This window comes from Pseudophryne corroboree, chromosome 3 (assembly GCF_028390025.1).
Source record: "Pseudophryne corroboree isolate aPseCor3 chromosome 3, aPseCor3.hap2, whole genome shotgun sequence".
NCBI classification, from domain to species: domain Eukaryota; kingdom Metazoa; phylum Chordata; class Amphibia; order Anura; family Myobatrachidae; genus Pseudophryne; species Pseudophryne corroboree.
The window spans coordinates 316,660,565-316,678,903 of NC_086446.1; the positions used below are offsets into that span (position 1 = coordinate 316,660,565).

The 18,339-nt window shown below is 46.7% G+C and overlaps 1 protein-coding gene across 2 annotated transcripts in view; it reads right to left on the reverse strand.

The window, feature by feature from the left end:
• Positions 1 to 18,339, reverse strand: part of SCN4A (sodium voltage-gated channel alpha subunit 4) — a 275,899-nt gene that overhangs the window by 63,623 nt on the left and 193,937 nt on the right. For both annotated transcript variants that reach the window (XM_063959465.1, XM_063959466.1), the window contains exons 12-14: positions 16,744 to 16,858; positions 5,897 to 6,135; positions 626 to 799 (exon numbers count right to left, since the gene is read on the reverse strand). In XM_063959465.1, the coding sequence (XP_063815535.1) occupies positions 626 to 799; positions 5,897 to 6,135; positions 16,744 to 16,858 (528 nt within the window). The remainder of the gene's footprint in view (positions 1 to 625; positions 800 to 5,896; positions 6,136 to 16,743; positions 16,859 to 18,339) is intronic.

The following is an 18,339-nucleotide window of genomic DNA, read 5'->3' on the forward strand; positions in this document are numbered from 1 at the left end:
CGGGTTTCTGTTTAGTTAGAGGTTCCCCTTGTTCTCGCCCCATCTCAGTTTATGCCTTGTCTCCAACTAAGACCGGGGGGCATCGGAGTTGGGCAGACATAATCCGCCCTTCAAACGCGGCTGCCGTGGGCCCAAGCAAACATAGTCTCGCAGGCGTAGACTGACCACGCGGGTTGAACAACGGAGTCAGGGTTCTGTAGGGGTTGCTGCTGAACTCCGTTCCCACTCCAGCATTACGTTCCTGTACTTGGGGCTCATCCGCCCAGTTTCAGGAGTACCAAGTACAGTGAACGTAACAGTAACGGGGAAGGGAGGGTTAGGTTTAGGCACCCACAAGGGAGGGTTAGGGTAGGGGTCAGGGGAGGGTTAGGGTACTTTAGAGTGTTGTCGGGATTCTGATGGACGGGATGCCGCTGTTGGTATTCTGACCACCGGCATTCCTTCCATCAGCAAATCATACTGAACCACAAGAGACAAACAGGAGTTGAACATCTGAGATCAAGGTTGTATGATAACACAGGACATTAATAATGTAGGTCACATTTAGTTCTGTATATTTATTAATTATATATAATACAGGCAGATCATGGTTCCCAGGAACTAAATCCTCACATCAAGCACCTACCAGACGGAAAGAACGCAGCACTGACAGACCTTCCACATTGGCCAGACCCAGCTCCACCAAGCTCAGAGTGACTATAATGCTGTCAAATATGTTCCATCCCACCTGGAAATAGTAATAAGGATCCAAAGCAATGATCTTAAAGACCATTTCAGCTGCAAAAATGCCAGTGAACACCTGTAAAAAGAAAAGAAAAGTGTAGGTGGTTTATTCTGCTACATAGTGACAGTAGTAACATTACTATTATCATCCTCAGTAATGCAGCACCCACATACAGTATATCAGTGCCGCACAAGGTGGAGACACAGTGAGCAGCAATATACAACAGATGGCGACACAGCCTACAGTAGGTCGTTGAGAACATATCACCTAAAGAAACCATAGAAATTTAAGCAAAAGTGCTTATTTTGTACATTTGACCAGCAATGTACACACCTACTATATGGATTCACTTTTACTAGTGTCACCACTTGGCTGTACTGTATGTTTAGAAAAACGTTCAGCATAATGCTTTGTAGGCTATTACAACAGTAATATACAGCTTGCCACTAGGGGTCTCTAGTGTACAACAGCACGGCTAATTATGTAACATATACTTCTATACCTTGTAACAATGACACCTGCAATCACTCTCAGCACTCCTAAGCGCTGCTCCTCCCCCAAAAAATAAATAAATAAATAAATAATAATAATAATAATAATATGAAACAGTGAGACGTAACATAATTTGGTTTATTTTCTCAGTGTTAAGTACTATTTTGATGGGCGCTTTGGGAAAAATCTCTTCTGACTGATATTTTCTTATCCATAATCATGAGACAAAATAAAATAAAAAGACAAAAAAATTGTTTAATATTGACACAATAAAGCTCCCAAGTGTCCAATATAAAGGTGTTCTTTATATGCTGCCTCCACCAGTATTCAATTACTGTGCTCTGTTGTTGCTCTTACTAGCTCCATATAATTAGAAAGCAGATGTCAGGATCTTTAAACTTCTTCCTTTAAATTATACTTTTGATAGTAATTTGACTCCATGTAGCTATCAGCCCCGGCTCCTACCTTGTTGGAGGAGGGCTGCTGCCGGGTCTACTCCTCCTTGTCGCTGCCGCGGGTTCCGGCGCCTGTGATATGTACAGTTCACAGACAGCGGGACCCGGTGCATGCGCAGTAGTGGCGGCAGTACTGCACATGTGCAAAACCACGGCTTCTATGGACTGCATCAGCTGCAGCCCATAGATGCCAGCTAGGGCTGACGAGGCAGGGAGCTGGCTTCCTACAGGAAGTTAGCTCTCTGCCTATTGCAGTCCGGTCTGGCAGTCCCAGAGGGAGGAAACGCCTCCCAATGGAACTGCCTGTAGTGTCTGTGACTGGCAGCAGTAGCGGATCTTGCCACGGGCAAGCAGGACTTTTGCCCGGGGTGCCGTCTTCCGGAGGGCGCCGGCGCCATCCGGAGGGCGCTGCACCATGGCAAGATCCGCTGCTGCTGTGGTGCCCGCCGCGGCCCGCTGTCCCGCTGTCCGTTGTGAAGGGAAACTAAACGCTACGCGTCTAGTTTCCCTTCGTGGGCTGCCCGCTGTGAAGGGAAACTAGACGCTATGCGTCTAATTTCCCTTCCTGGAGAGGACCTTCACTGTAATGATGTGCGGTGCGCGTTGACGTCATCGTGCACCGCACAGCAAAGGTCCTCTCCACGAAGGGAACTAGACGCTTAGCGTCTAGTTTACCTTCGTGGAGAGGACCTTTGCTGTGCGGTGCGCGATGACGTCATCGCGCACCGCACATCCTACAACAGTACAGGGGGCGTAACTGACCACGCCCCCTAATGCCGCCCGGGGCGCCAGAAGCCCCGGAACCGGCCCTGCTGGCAGGTAGGACTTCCAATAGGAAGTCACTGCCAGTCACAGTGAAGCCAGTGCAGTCTCACGTACTGCATCTGGCTTCACTGACAATGAGCTGGGTGGCGGATTTTACCAGCCCATAGGTAATAACTGCCACTGCTAGCTACCACAAAAGAGAATAAAAAATCCAAATAGTGATTAACCTTCAGCACTTAACATGTTCTACAGTATTTAACTACACTTATAAATCATTCAAACTGTAACAACTTGTATAAATGTTGCTTTTAGCCTGTCCAGGCTCCATACAGATACCAGATAAACAGAGAAAAGTCCCATCTACAGTACCTCTCTCAAATTCCCGGAATCCATGCGCAGGTTCAGGAGCACAGGTGAGAGGAATGCCAAAGTACTGTACCCCTCAGACCAGCAGCTTCTGAGCCTGCATAACATTTATACAAATTGTTACAGTTTTAATTATTTGTACGTATAATCATTAAATGTAACATTTTAAGTACACAGGAACATAGAATTTGAGGGTTTGAAGGTCCATCACTATTTGATGTTTTTACTTTATGGTATCTACTGCACATGGTGTCAAATTACCATCACAAGGCATTGAAAAAAGAAGTTTAACTATTGTATGTCTTCTGATTACATGGAGCTAGTACAGGCAATTGAGCACACTGATTGCTAGTGGCGGAGGCAGCATTTGAGCAACACATTTACACTGGAGACCTAGTGTGTCAATAGTACAGTATTTTTGTCTATTTTTTTCATGATTATGGGTAAGGAAATATCGCAGTGAAGGGAGATTTGGCAAGCACAGCAACCATCAATAAAGTAATAAACATTATAATTTGATATACTTATATACTGCCAGCATAGTGCGCTGAGCTTTACAATTGGGAACAAAACAGTAATGAAACAAGACTGGGTAATAACAGACACAGAGGTTATTATAATTGCAAACTCCATAAATATTATCAGGTCACAAGACAGTAGCCTTCCTCATTTTTCTATACACTACTACAAGAAAACTTAGCAGAGGGATGCGGTTAAGATCCCGGCTGTCAGAATCCCAGCAGTCGGGATCCCGAACATTGTAAGTATACCCCCCTTGCCGGGTTAGGCTGTGGGGGGTGAGAGGTTAGGGTTAGGCACCAACGGGGGGAGGTTAGCTTGAGGCACTAAGGGGGGAGGTTAAGGTTAGACTGTGGGGGGGGGGGGGGGGAGGTTAGGGTTAGGCACCACCGGGGGGAGATTAGGATTAGGCACTAAGGGAGATGTTAGGGTTAGGCTGCGGGGGTGGGAGGTTAGGGATAGGCACCACCCGGGGGAGGTTAGGTTGAGGCACTAAGGGGGAGGTTACGGTTAGGCTGTGGGGATGGGAGGTTAGGGTTAGGCACCACTGGGGGGAGGTTAGGATTAGGCACTAAGGGAGATGTTAGGGTTAGGCTGCCTGCAGGGGGGTGGAAGGTTAGGGTTAGGCACGATGTTAGGGTTAGGCTGCAGGGGGTGGGAGGTTAGGACCAGGCACTACGGGGGGAGGTTAGTGTTAGGCTGCGGGAAGGGAGGGTTAGATGGTAGGGGTTAACATAGTAGACTCACCCCTGTTGGGAATTCATACTTTGGGGTGCTGGCATCGGTATTTTGACTGCCGGCATTCCATCCGATGGTCATTCATACCGAACCCGCAGCAGATATGACCACTCTACTGCTATTGTAGTCTTTTACTTTGTTGCAAATGTTAAATCCTTTACTAAAGTATAAATTTCTCTTGCACCCATGCAGATGGTCCAACAAGTGTACACATACTCCAGTGTGGCTAACATGTCAGGCCAGGGGTGACTTCACTGAGCAGCTGTGACTTAGTCAGCTGGCTTTAATGCCATGTCAGTTAAAATGTGTCCTGAAAGTTGAAGGTCTTTTTGCCGCTGGAGGGAGGCGCTGTGGATTTTGGTGTCCATGCCTGCTCATCATCAATTGCGGGCTCTGCTGAGTGCTAACCCCGCTACACTGCCTGCGGTGCATGGCCGTCCACTAAGCTCCGCCCCCATCACGTGTGGACTCGCGGATGCGCGGTCCAGAAATCAGCCGGGTCGAAGGGAATCCGGGGGATTGAGGGGGATTTGCGGGGGCAGCGGGACACGGGTGTGTAAAGCGGGAGCCTCCCGCAGAATGCGGGAGTGTTGGCAAGTATGCAGTATAACTTAAAACCATAACATGATGGAAAAACAAACCATAAGCGCATAAAGCATACTGCAAATGTGCTTTTGTGACAACACATGCCTACTTCTGTGTGAAGGTTTGCCTTGCTTATATCAGGGACAGGCATGGATCTGCGGTACAAGACAATTGCTGTTTGTAGGAGAGATTCAGGATATTCCCTGTTAGAGGAAGAAATTTACCTCCTTTTTCAAGTACAAAAGAAATGAGAAATCATTTAATGGAAACTGACTATTTAACCTAGATAAGATTTGGAGACTGAGCATTTACAGGCATATTCTCTGTTTTTCGGGAGACACAGGCCTATTTATTAACATTACTTTTACTAAAATAATGTGAAAAAGGGTGTTTTCACACCCTTTTCACATTATTTTAGTATCACTTAAATTTATTAAAGGGCTTTTGGAGCTGTTTTCATGAAAAACTGCTCCAAACCCTTTAATTCACTTTTTTTTAGTAACCCACATCACATTTCCTATACTTATAATGGGAAATGCGATCTGAGCCGAATTTACTAAAAATGTGAAAATCGCAGTGAGCCCAGTGATAATTTCACCAGCGAAATCTCAGGGCAGCACTGCGATAAGCTGTCTTCTGCACAGCTTTCCCTGCCTTCTGACAGATAAAGCTGTGCAGGGACCCGGCAGTGTGATCAGCTGTGTGTGTCCTTTAATTGGTGGTAATCAAAAAGGTCACCTTGATACCTGAGGGGTTTCTAAGGTGTGCAATCTTACCTTGAGTGAAGGGGGCTGATATCCACTTTTTGAGAGTGAATGTTCACTAAGATCTTCTGGGTGCATGATATATATAAGATTTTTTTCAGAGGAACATAAAGACAAGAAGGAGCGCCTGAACCAAGGGAAAATCTTTTCTGGAATTGTGACCTTTTATGTGGGGGCAGAATGCATGTCTGGAGGTGTTTCTGTGAAGTGGGTGTGCTACTAGAAATGTACTTAGTGCCGGACAAGAAGGCACACTGGTACACATAAAGAAGCACGGCATGCCCACAGCTTATGCAGATTGTAATTGACCCATATTGTTTTTTTACAGTAGTCCTTCTACATATATATTGGTATATGATGCCTTCACATTTCTTTATATACAGTATACACACATATACATTATATCGATATGTAAAGTGACTGTATTTTAGCTTTTATCCATGGACAATGTACTAGATGGTAACTTACAATACAGAGTGGGTACTTACTAGGTTTCCCACAGACAGCACCTGCTCAAACTGCTCAGTCATTGGATAATGCTCCATAGCCATGAAAAGCGTATTGAGAACAATGCAGATAGTGATGCCAAGGTCTACAAAGGGATCCATTACCACAAACCGCACGCATCCCTTAAACTTCACCCATAGAGCACAGCAGTCCCAAATCAGGAACCTATTTGAAAACTTGTACCACCAGGGTGGGCATGTCTGCTGGGCTTCCTCTAGCTCTGCAAGAAGACAAGTGTTGCTTCATGTTAATATAAATAGATACTAGCATGGTGCGAGACATGTTATTACCCACAAATAATATAATGTGAGCTGTAACACCTATGGTAGAACACCCTTACCAAACCGCTTTATTACAATCAGGGAGAAAAAGCAGAACCCTTATTAATAATACCTTTTAGTTTCAAAAGTCAAAAGAAAAGTATTATCAAAAAAATATAAACCGAAAATAAAATGTCTCAGGTTACCGATAAATGTATTTTGAAAATTCTTGCCTAACCCATAATGCTGCAAATATAGAAAAAGTTTTTCTCTGTTAACTATTACATATGTAGACATTATCTCATACAATAATGGTACATTTCCTGTTAATGTCATTTACATCTAAATGTTTGTCAAGTGTCCTGCACTCCTGGCAGAGCCGGCCCTAACCAGTATGATGCCCTAGGCAAGATTTTGGCTGGTGCCCCCTAGCACCACCGCTGGTTCCGCCTCTGACCTTGTACCCCCTATATTTTAAATAGGAACAGTTCGCACATTTGGCGCACAGCCCAAAAAGGGGTGTGTTTTTGCTTGCAAGGGGCATGGCCACACAATAACCCCAATTCCAATTACTCCACACAGTACTGCAACTTTATTCACATATGATCATGCGATAGTGTCCATAATTCATATTACATCCCACAGTAGTATCACTTTACCTTATAAACGTTACTCCTCACAGTAGAGCCCCTTATTCACATTACATCACACTGAATTGCTCCTTATTCACATTACACCACACCCTATTGCTATTTATTCACATTAGACGACACAGTAGTGCCCTTTCTATACGCAACGCAACCTAGTAGAGCACCTTATACACATAATGCCACATATTAGTAATGCATTTATACACATTCCACACAATAATGCGCCTTACACATTATGACAACCTTTATTAATGCCCTTTCTCTAACGTCCTAAGTGGATGCTGGGGACTCCGTAAGGACCATGGGGAATAGCGGCTCCGCAGGAGACTGGGCACATCTAAAGAAAGCTTTAGGACTATCTGGTGTGCACTGGCTCCTCCCCCTATGACCCTCCTCCAAGCCTCAGTTAGATCTCTGTGCCCGAACGAGAAGGGTGCACACTAGGGGCTCTCCTGAGCTTCTTAGTGAAAGTTTTAGTTTAGGTTTTTTATTTTCAGTGAGACCTGCTGACAACAGGCTCACTGCATCGAGGGACTAAGGGGAGAAGAAGCGAACTCACCTGCGTGCAGAGTGGATTGGGCTTCTTAGGCTACTGGACATTAGCTCCAGAGGGACGATCACAGGCCCAGCCATGGATGGGACCCAGAGCCGCGCCGCCGGCCCCCTTACAGAGCCAGAAGACAGAAGAGGTCCGGAAAATCGGCGGCAGAAGACATCCTGTCTTCACCAAGGTAGCGCACAGCACTGCAGCTGTGCGCCATTGCTCCTCAGCACACTTCACACTTCGGTCACTGAGGGTGCAGGGCGCTAGGGGGGGGGCGCCCTGAGCAGCAATAAAAACACCTTGGCTGGCGAAAATACATCACATATAGCCCCCAGGGCTATATGGATGAATTTTAACCCCTGCCAGAATCCATAAAAAAGCAGGAGAAAAGTCTGCGAAAAAGGGGCGGAGCCTATCTCCTCAGCACACTGGCGCCATTTTCCCTCACAGCTCAGTTGGAGGGAAGCTCCCCTGGCTCTCCCCTGCAGTCACTACACTACAGAAAGGGTTAAAAAAGAGAGGGGGGCACTAATTAGGCGCAGTATTAACAATACAGCAGCTATAAGGGGAAAAACACTTATATAAGGTTATGCCTGTATATATATAGCGCTTTGGTGTGTGCTGGCAAACTCTCCCTCTGTCTCCCCAAAGGGCTAGTGGGGTCCTGTCCTCTATCAGAGCATTCCCTGTGTGTGTGCTGTATGTCGGTACGTTTGTGTCGACATGTATGAGGAGAAAAAATGATGTGGAGACGGAGCAGATTGCCTGTGATAGTGATGCCACCCCCTAGGGGGTCGACACCTGAGTGGATGAACTGTTGGAAGGAATTACGTGACAGTGTCAGCTCTGTATAAAAGACAGTGGTTGACATGAGACAGCCGGCTACTCAGCTTGTGCCTGTCCAGACGTCTCATAGGCCGTCAGGGGCTCTAAAGCGCCCGTTACCTCAGATGGCAGATATAGACGCCGACACGGATACTGACTCCAGTGTCGACGGTGAAGAGACAAATATGACTTCCAGTAGGGCCACACGTTACATGATTGAGGCAATGAAAAGTGTTTTACACATTTCTGATAATACGAGTACCACCAAAAAGGGGTATTATGTTCGGTGAGGAAAAACTACCTGTAGTTTTCCTGAATCTGAGAAATTAAATGAGGTGTGTGATGATGCGTGGTTTTCCCCTGATAACAACTGATAATTTCTAAAATGTTATTGGCATTATATCCTTTCCCGCCAGAGGTTAGGGTGCGTTGGGAAACACCCCCTAGGGTGGATAAAGCGCTCACACGCTTGTAAGGGCTCTACCCTCTCCTGAGATGGCCGCCCTTAAGGATCCTGCTGATAGAAAGCAGGAGGGTATCCTAAAATGTATTTACACACATACTGGTGTTATACTGCGACCAGCAATCGCCTCAGCCTGGATGTGCAGTGCTGGGTTGGCGTGGTCGGATTCCCTGACTGAAAATATTGATACCCTAGATAGGGACAGTATATTTTTGCCTATAGAGCATTTAAAAGATGCATTTCTATATATGCGTGATGCACAGCGGAATATTTGCCGACTGGCATCAAGTCTAAGTGCGTTGTCCATTTCTACCAGTAGAGGGTTATGGACACGTCAGTGGTCAGGTGATGCGTATTCCAAATGGCATTTGGAAGTATTGCCTTAATAAGGGGAGGAGTTATTTGGGGTCGGTCTTTCAGACCTGGTGGCCACGGCAACAGCTGGGAAATCCACGTTTGTACCCCAGGTCGCCTCTCAACATGAGAAGACGCCGTATTATCAGGCGCAGTCTTTTCGTGGACAAGCGGGCAAAATGTTCCTCATTTCTGCCCCGTGACAGAGGGAGAGGAAAAAGGCTGCAGAAATCAGCCAGTTCCCAGGAACAGAAACCCTCTCCCGCCTCTGCCAAGCCCTCAGTATGACGCTGGGGCTTTACAAGCAGAATCAGGCACGGTGGGGGGCCCGTCTCAATGAATTTCAGCGCGCAGTGGGCTCACTCGCAAGTAGACCCCTGGATCCTTCAGGTGATATCTCAGGGGTACAAATTAGAATTCGAGACGTCTCCCCCTCGCCGTTTTCCTAAAGTCGGCTTTACCGATGTCTCCTTCTGACAGGGAGACAGTTTTGGAAGCCATTCACAAGCTGTATTCCCAGCAGGTGATAATCAAGGTACCCCTCCTGCAACAGGGAACGGGGTATTATTCCACACTGTTGTGGTACCGAAGCCGGACGACTCGGTGAGACCGATTCTAAATCTAAAATCTTTGAACACTTACATACAGAGGTTCAAATTCAAGATTGAGTCACTCAGAGCAGTGATTGCGAACCTGGAAGAAGGGGACTACATGATGTCTCGGGACATCAAGGATGCTTACCTTCATGTCAAAATTTACCCTTCTCACCAAGGGTACCTCAGGTTTATGGTACAGAACTGTCACTATCAGTTCAGACGCTGCCGTATGGATGGTCCACGGCACCCCGGGTCTTTACCAAGGTAATGGCCGAAATGATGATATTCCTTCGAAGGAAGGGAATTTTAGTTATCCCTTACTTGGACGATTCCCTGATAAGGGTAAGATCCAGGGAACAGTTGGAGGTCGGTGTAGCACTATCTCAGGTAGTGTTGCGGCAGCACGATTGGATTCTCAATATTCCAAATTTGCAGCTGGTTCCGACGACTTGTCTTCGGTTCCTAGGGATGATCCTGGACACAGTCCAGAAAAAGGTGTTTCTCCCGGAGGGGAAAGACAGGGAGTTATCCGAGCTAGTCAGGAACCTCCTAAAACCGAGCCAAGTCTTAGTGCATCAATGCACAAGGGTTCTGGGTAAAATGGTGGCTTCCTACGAAGCAATCCCATTCGGCAGATTCCACGCAAGAACTTTCCAGTGGGACCTGCTGGACAAATGGTCCGGGTCGCATCTTCAGATGCATCAGCGGATAACCCTGTCACCAAGGACAAGGGTGTCCCTCCTGTGGTGGTTGCAGAGTGCTCATCTTCTAGAGGGCCGCAGATTCGGCATTCAGGACTGGGTCCTGGTGACCATGGATGCCAGCCTGCGAGGCTGGGGAGCAGTCACACAGGGAAGGAATATCTAGGGCTTATGGTCAAGCCTGGAGACATCACTTCACATAAATATCCTGAAGCTAAGGGCCATTTACAATGCTCTAAGCTTAGCAAGACCTCTGCTTCAAGGTCATCCGGTGTTGATCCAGTCGGACAACATCACGGCAGTCACCCACGTAAACAGACAGGGTGGCACAAGAAGCAGGAGGGCAATGGCAGAAGCTGCAAGGATTCTTCGCTGGGCGGAAAATCATGTGATAGCACTGTCAGCAGTATTCATTCCGGGAGTGGACAACTGGGAAGCAGACTTCCTCAGCACGACCTCCACACGGGAGAGTGGGGACTTCACCCAGAAGTCTTCCACATGATTATAAACCGTTGGGAAAAACTCGACAGGTATTGCGCCAGGTCAAGGGACCCTCAGGCAATAGCTGTAGACGCTCTGGTAACACCGTGGGTGTACCAGTCAGTGTATGTGTTCCCTCCTCTGCCTCTCATACCCAAGGTACTGAGATTGATAAGATGGAGAGGAGTAAGCACTATATTCGTGGCTCCGGATTGGCCAAGAAGGACTTGGTAACCGGAACTTCAAGAGATGCTCACGGAGGATCCGTGGCCTCTACCTCTAAGAAGGGACCTGCTCCAACAAGGACCCTGTCTGTTCCAAGACTTACCGCGGCTGCGTTTGACGGCATGGCGGTTGAACGCCGGATCCTGAAGGAAAAAAGGCATTCCGGATGAAGTCATCCCTATCCTGATCAAAGCCAGGAAGGATGTAACCGCAAAACATTATCACCGCATTTGGCGAAAATATGTTGCGTGGTGCGAGGCCAGTAAGGCCCGACGGAGGAAATTCAACTGGGTCGATTCCTACATTTCCTGCAAACAGGAGTGTCTATGGGCCTGAAATTGGGGTCCATTAAGGTTCAAATTTCGGCCCTGTCAATTTTCTTCCAAAAAGAACTAGCTTCAGTCCCTGAAGTTCAGACGTTTGTAAAAGGGGTACTGCATATACAGCCTCCTTTTGTGCCTCCAGTGGCACTTTGGGATCTCAATGTAGTTTTTTGGGTTCCAAAAGTCACATTGGTTTGAACCACTTAAATCTGTGGAGTTAAAATATCTCACATGGAAAGTGGTCATGCTGTTGGCCCTGGCCTGGGCCAGGCGCGTGTCAGAATTGGCGGCTTTATCCTGTAAAAGCCCTTATCTGATTTTCCATTCGGACAGGGCGGAATTGAGGACTCGTCCTCAGTTTCTCCCTAAGGTGGTTTCAGCGTTTCACCTGAACCAACCTATTGTGGTGCCTGCGGCTACTAGGGACTTGGAGGACTCCAAGTTGCTAGACGTTGTCAGGGCCCTGAAAATATATGTTTCCAGGACGGCTGGAGTCAGAAAATCTGACTCGCTGTTTATCCTGTATGCACCCAACAAGCTGGGTGCTCCTGCTTCTAAGCAGACTATTGCTCGTTTGATTTGTAGTACAATTCAGCTTGCACATTCTGTGGCAGGCCTGCCACAGCCAAAAATCTGTAAATGCCCACTCCACAAGGAAGGTGGGCTCATCTTGGGCGGCTGCCCGAGGGGTCTCGGCTTTACAACTTTGCCGAGCAGCTACTTGGTCAGGAGCAAATACGTTTGTAAAATTCTACAAAATTGATACCCTGGCTGAGGAGGACCTGGAGTTCTCTCAATTGGTGCTGCAGAGTCATCCGCACTCTCCCGCCCGTTTGGGAGCTTTGGTATAATCCCCATGGTCCTTACGGAGTCCCCAGCATCCACTTAGGACGTTAGAGAAAATAAGAATTTACTTACCGATAATTCTATTTCTCGTAGTCCGTAGTGGATGCTGGGCGCCCATCCCAAGTGCGGATTGTCTGCAATACTGGTACATAGTTATTGTTACCAAAAAATCGGGTTATTGCTGTAGTGAGCCATCTTTTCTAGAGGCTCCTCTGTTATCATGCTGTTAACTGGGTTCAGATCACAAGTTGTACAGTGTGATTGGTGTGGCTGGTATGAGTCTTACCCGGGATTCAAAATCCTTCCTTATTGTGTACGCTCGTCCGGGCACAGTATCCTAACTGAGGCTTGGAGGAGGGTCATAGGGGGAGGAGCCAGTGCACACCAGATAGTCCTAAAGCTTTCTTTAGATGTGCCCAGTCTCCTGCGGAGCCGCTATTCCCCATGGTCCTTACGGAGTCCCCAGCATCCACTACGGACTACGAGAAATAGAATTATCGGTAAGTAAATTCTTATTTTTACACATAATGTCCCTTACACATATGCCGCACATTATTAATGCCCTTATACACATAATGACACACATAGTACCCCTACACATTTGCTGCACATTATTAGTGCCCCTATACACATAATGACACACATACAGTAGTACCCTGTTACACATATGCTGCACATTATTAATGCCCTTATACACATAATGACACACATAGTGCCCCTTACACATATGTTGCACATTATTAATGCATTTTTACATGACGCACATAATGCCCCTTACACATATTCCAAACACTACTGCACAACCAACCCACTCACATGCACACAGCACTCACACTGCCACTAACACTGTGACCTCTGCCTCTGCTTGGATACAGATGTGTCCTCATAAATCTTGCCTCAATGCTAACGTCAGGCACCTTTTTTTATGAAAATGCATCTTATTTGCATTGCTATATGGCTAGGATGCACAAGCAGCGTCTGCTGATTAAAATGATATGCAGCATGCTTATATACTGTGTGAGACTGTGGCTGTATCTGCATATGAAATGCTACACACAGAATATAGGCATGCCACATATCATTTTAATCAGCAGAAGCTGCTGATGCCCCTAGGCATATCAAATGCCCTAGGCAATTGCCTAGTTTGCCTATACCTAGGGCCGGCTCTGACTCCTGGTATGTAAGTGGTTATCCTTTACCAAGTCACTGCTTAACAATTAGAAATGTAAGATATGAATGGAGTGAGAGGATCAGGATGTACAGTCTGGAAGCAAATAAACAGAACAGGAGTTACTAGGTAGTATACACTAATAAGCTGGAATCAGGAAAGGAGGAGAACTGCACTATACTTTACAATGATACTAGAACTGTTATAATCAATGCCAGAGAATATACAAATACAAATGTAACATCATTTGAAGGTACTGTAGTGAGCAGCAGTAATGCCGGCTGCTTCTGATGGCTGATTGCAAATTCACCTCTGACTCTCGTCACAGCTTCTTTCTCCCCTGATTGTGTATATACACTGCTCAAAAAAATAATGGGAACACTTAAACAACACAATGTAACTCCAAGTCAAATCACACTTCTGTGAAATCAAACTGTCCACTTAGGAAGCAACACTGATTGACAATCAATTTCACATGCTGTTGTGCAAATGAAATAGACAACAGGTGTAAATTATAGGCAATTAGCAAGACACCCCCAATAAAGGAGTTGTTCTGCAGGTGGTGACCACAGACCACTTCTCAGCTCCTGTGCTTTCTGGCTGATGTTTTGGTCACTTTTGAAAGCTGGCGGTGCTAGAAGTAGCATGAGACGGAGTCTACAACCCACACAAGTGGCTCAGGTAGTGCAGCTCATCCAGGATGGCACATCAATGCGAGCTGTGGCAAGAAGGTTTGCTGTGTCTGTCGGCGTAGTGTCCAGAGCATGGAGGCTCTAGCAGGAGACAGGCCAGTACATCAGGAGACGTGGAGGAGGCCGTAGGAGGGCAACTACCCAGCAGCAGGACCGCTACCTCCGCCTTTGTACAAGGAGTAACAGGAGGAGCACTGCCAGAGTCCTGCAAAATGACCTCCAGTAAGCCACAAATGTGCATGTGTCTACTCAAACGATCAGAAACAGACTCCATGACGGTGGTATGAGGGCCCGACGTCCACAGGTGGGGGTTGTGCTAACAGCCCAACACCGTGCAGGACGTTTGGCATTTGCCAGAGAACACCAAGATTGGCAAATTCGCCACTGGCACCCTGTGCTCTTCACAGATGAAAGCAGATTCTCACTGAGTACATGTGACAGAGTCTGGAGACGCCAAGGAGAATGTTCTGCTGCCTGCAACATCCTCCAGCATGACCGGTTTGGCAGTGGGTCAGTAATGGTGTGGGGTGGCATTTCTTTGGGGAGCTGCACAGCCCTCCATGTGCTTGCCAGAGGTAGCCTGACTGCTATTAGGTACCGAGATGAGATCCTCAGACTTCTTGTGAGACCATATACTGGTGCGGTTGGCCCTGGGTTCCTCCTAATGCAAGACAATGCTAGACCTCATGTGGCTGGAGTGTGTCAGCAGTTCCTGCAAGACAAAGGCATTGATGCTATGGACTGGCCGCCCGTTCCCCAGACCTGAATCCAATTGAGCACATCTGGGACATCATGTCTCGCTCCATCCACCAACGCCATGTTGCACCACAGACTGTCCAGGAGTTGGTGGATGCTTTAGTCCAGGTCTGGGAGGAGATCCCTCAGTAGACCATCCGCCACCTCATCAGGAGCATGCCCAGGCATTGTAGGGAGGTCATACAGTCACGTGGAGGCCACACACACTACTGAGCCTCATTTTGACTTGTTTTAAGGACATTACATCAAAGTTGGATCAGCCTGTAGTGTGTTTTTCCACTTTAATTTTGAGTGTGACTCCAAATCCAGACCTCCATGGGTTAATAAATTTGATTTCCATTAATAATTCTTGTGTGATTTTGTTGTCAGCACATTCAACTATGTAAAGAACAAAGTATTTAATAAGAATATTTAATTCATTCAGATCTAGGATGTGTTATTTTAGTGTTCCCACTACTATGGTTGTGTTTGGCATCAGTCAGCAAGTAGTCCTGTGTGAATGTGGAGTCCTATAGATGAGAAAAACTTGGGGGGTGACTCAGATCTGACTGCTGCTGTGCATTTTTGCACAGCGGGCGATCAGGTCCTAACTGCACGTGCGTATGCACTGCAATGCGCATGCACCACAATGCGCATTCGTGTCAGAAAACAACAACGGGCATCGCTGGTCAGTGCCGGGATGGTGCGAAAAATCTGTTCGCCCCTGCGTTTGCAAGGTGATTGATAGGAAGAGGCTGTTTGTGGGTGGCAACTGAGCGTTTACAGGGAGTGTCCTGAAAAACGCAGGCGTTCCCAAGTGTTATCAGGGAGGGTGTCTGACGTCAGCTTCAGCCCCGATCAGCCTGTTCTTATCGCACTGGAGGAGTAAGTCCTGGGCTGCGCACAGACTGCACACACTGGATTTTTGCAGCTCAGCGTACACATGCTATCGCACACTTGCACGGCAAATTTACACTTCCCCTGGAGGTGGCGACTATCTGATCGCAGGACAGCAAAATTAGCAGCCCAGCAATCAGATCTGAATTACCCCCTTGATTATGAAGAAACTTTCTCTAGCGGGGCTTTCCTTGGCAGAAGCCGCTCACAACTGGGTCATAAGACTTACTTAAATTCTTCTAATGAGGGCGCACAATATATCAAATATACACCCATCAGCCATACCATTAAAACAACTGTTAGGTAAAGTGAATGACATTGGTTATCTTGTTACAATTACACCTGTCAAGGGTTGGGATACATTAGGCAGCAAGTGAACACTCATGTCTTCAAGTTGATGTGTTGGAAGCAGAAAAAATGGGAAGTGTAAGGATTTGAGCAGTTTTGACAAGGTCCAAATTGTGATGACTAGATGACTGTGTCAGAGCATCTCCAAAACGGCAGGTCTTGTGTGGTGATTCCGGAATGCAATGTTTAGTACCTGCCAAAAGCGGTCCTAGGAAGGACAACCGAAGAACAGTTGACAGGGTCATAGGCACTCAACGCTTATTGATGTGCGTGCGGAGTGAAGGCTAGCCATTCTGGTCCTATCTCACAGAAGAGCTACTGTATGATAGTAAGGACAGAACAGACAGTGCATCACAGCTTGCTGTGTATGGGGCTGTGTAGCTGATGACTGGTCAGAGTGCCCATGCTGACCTCTATCCACTGCCGAAAGTGCATACAATGGGCACGTGAGCATAAGAACTGAATCATGGAGATATGGAAGAAGGTGTCCTGGTCTGAGTTATTATAAGCGTACAGCTGTACTAACACTGCAAGTTAAGCAGCATGCTGTGCCTTGTGCTTTCCTGGCACCTCTACATCCTGATCACCGCTCAGATAGTAGTGAGCAACATGTAAATAGTATTAATATAATGCCAATCCAGAACATGGTGATAGTTTCTTCTTAAGTTTCTATCTTGTGTACAAGTCATTGGTATGTTAGATACCTTCCCATTGCACAGACCTTCTAACATGGCATCAGAAACAACACTGACTGAGCTCCTTGTCTTCTTCAGCAAGGTTGGTTCCTCCAGATACATTTTGGAATTTTTCTCAAGATCCGTCTTAACTGAACTTGCCTAGGAATAAAGAAGAATATTCATTTTTCTGAACAAATTTTCAATTAAAATATTTAAATTAGGCTTTTCTATAAATACCAAACATATGGCGATGACAAAATATTGTAAAAAACTTTAACATAAGCTATTACATGAGATATGGCCACTAATGACTTTCAAATCAAAATTAGGTTATAAATGAGAACATATCTTTCAGGTCAATAAACAATTTCCTTTACAAAACCCAAGGGGCAAAATGGTCAATTATTGAGGTTTACACCGGATACTTAGAATTTTTTATTGCCACTATTTGCAGCATTACATAATTAATACTCACTGTAATGTATCAAAAAAACATATGCAGAGACAGGGGCTCTGGATGGAGCATATCCCTGCGATGTGTTAGAAGTGACGCAGTAGCATTAGCGGTCACATCACTTCTATATTGGGAACCTCACCTTGCTACTGCACATGTGCCATCTGCTGACCACGCATATACGGCGGCCATTGCCAGGAAGGATTCTGGAGGAACCTTCTGTTGATAATTTCTGTGTAATGTAGCTTATAGGCTACAGCAACTAATATAATCTTCAGATGACGTTAGCTGCTGGGGCTAAACTACAGAGGGGTCTATTTACTCAGCTTCCAACTGTCATTTTTCAAACCCAGCCTGTGACATGGCAGTTGGATTCTGATTGGCTGATGCTTTACCTCCGTTCACTTTATCTCCATCCAAGGCTTAGTAAATAGACCCCAGAATTCTTTACATTTTGAAGCTTTGTAAATCTGACATTTTAGCAGCCTCCATAGCAGCGGCTGCTATCGAAAATGGTGGGACCATGAAAGGTAGGGAGATACCTGCTGCAGTCCCTCCTTCATACATTGAGGTGATAACATTTGCTGTATCCCCCGAAACCAGGTGTTTTTGGTGGCTATGCCACAAATTTAATTTGATAAATATGCATTTTAATGTTACTCACATCATAGGCGCTGATTCTGTGGATGCTCCCGGGCCCGACACCCACGGAACCAGTTACTGCTAGCCGCCGCAGCCCCCACAGTGTATTGAGATGCGCTAGGGGCTGCGGAAGTGCTTCTGTACAGTGCAGGGTAAACACCCCCCACCAAAAATGGCCGCCACCAAGGCGAAAACAGACACTAGAGGTCACATTTGACCTCTAGCGCCTGTCTCCCTGGCCGTGGGCATTTTAAGGTTTTTATTTACACTGCACTGTACGGAAGAACTTCCGCAGCCCCCAGCGCATCTCAATACACTGCGGGGGCTGCGGCGGCTAGCAGCAGTGGCGGAATTATCACCTAGCCCCCCCCCCCCCTCCCCCAGGATGCAGTGTATGTGTGTGTGTCACCATGGCCCCCCCCCCCCCCCTCACCAGTATGTGTATTACCATGCTCCCCACCCCCATGGGACCCACTGTACATATGTGTGTTTGTGTGTGTCACCATGCACCTCCCCCCAGTATGTATATCACAATGCCCCCACC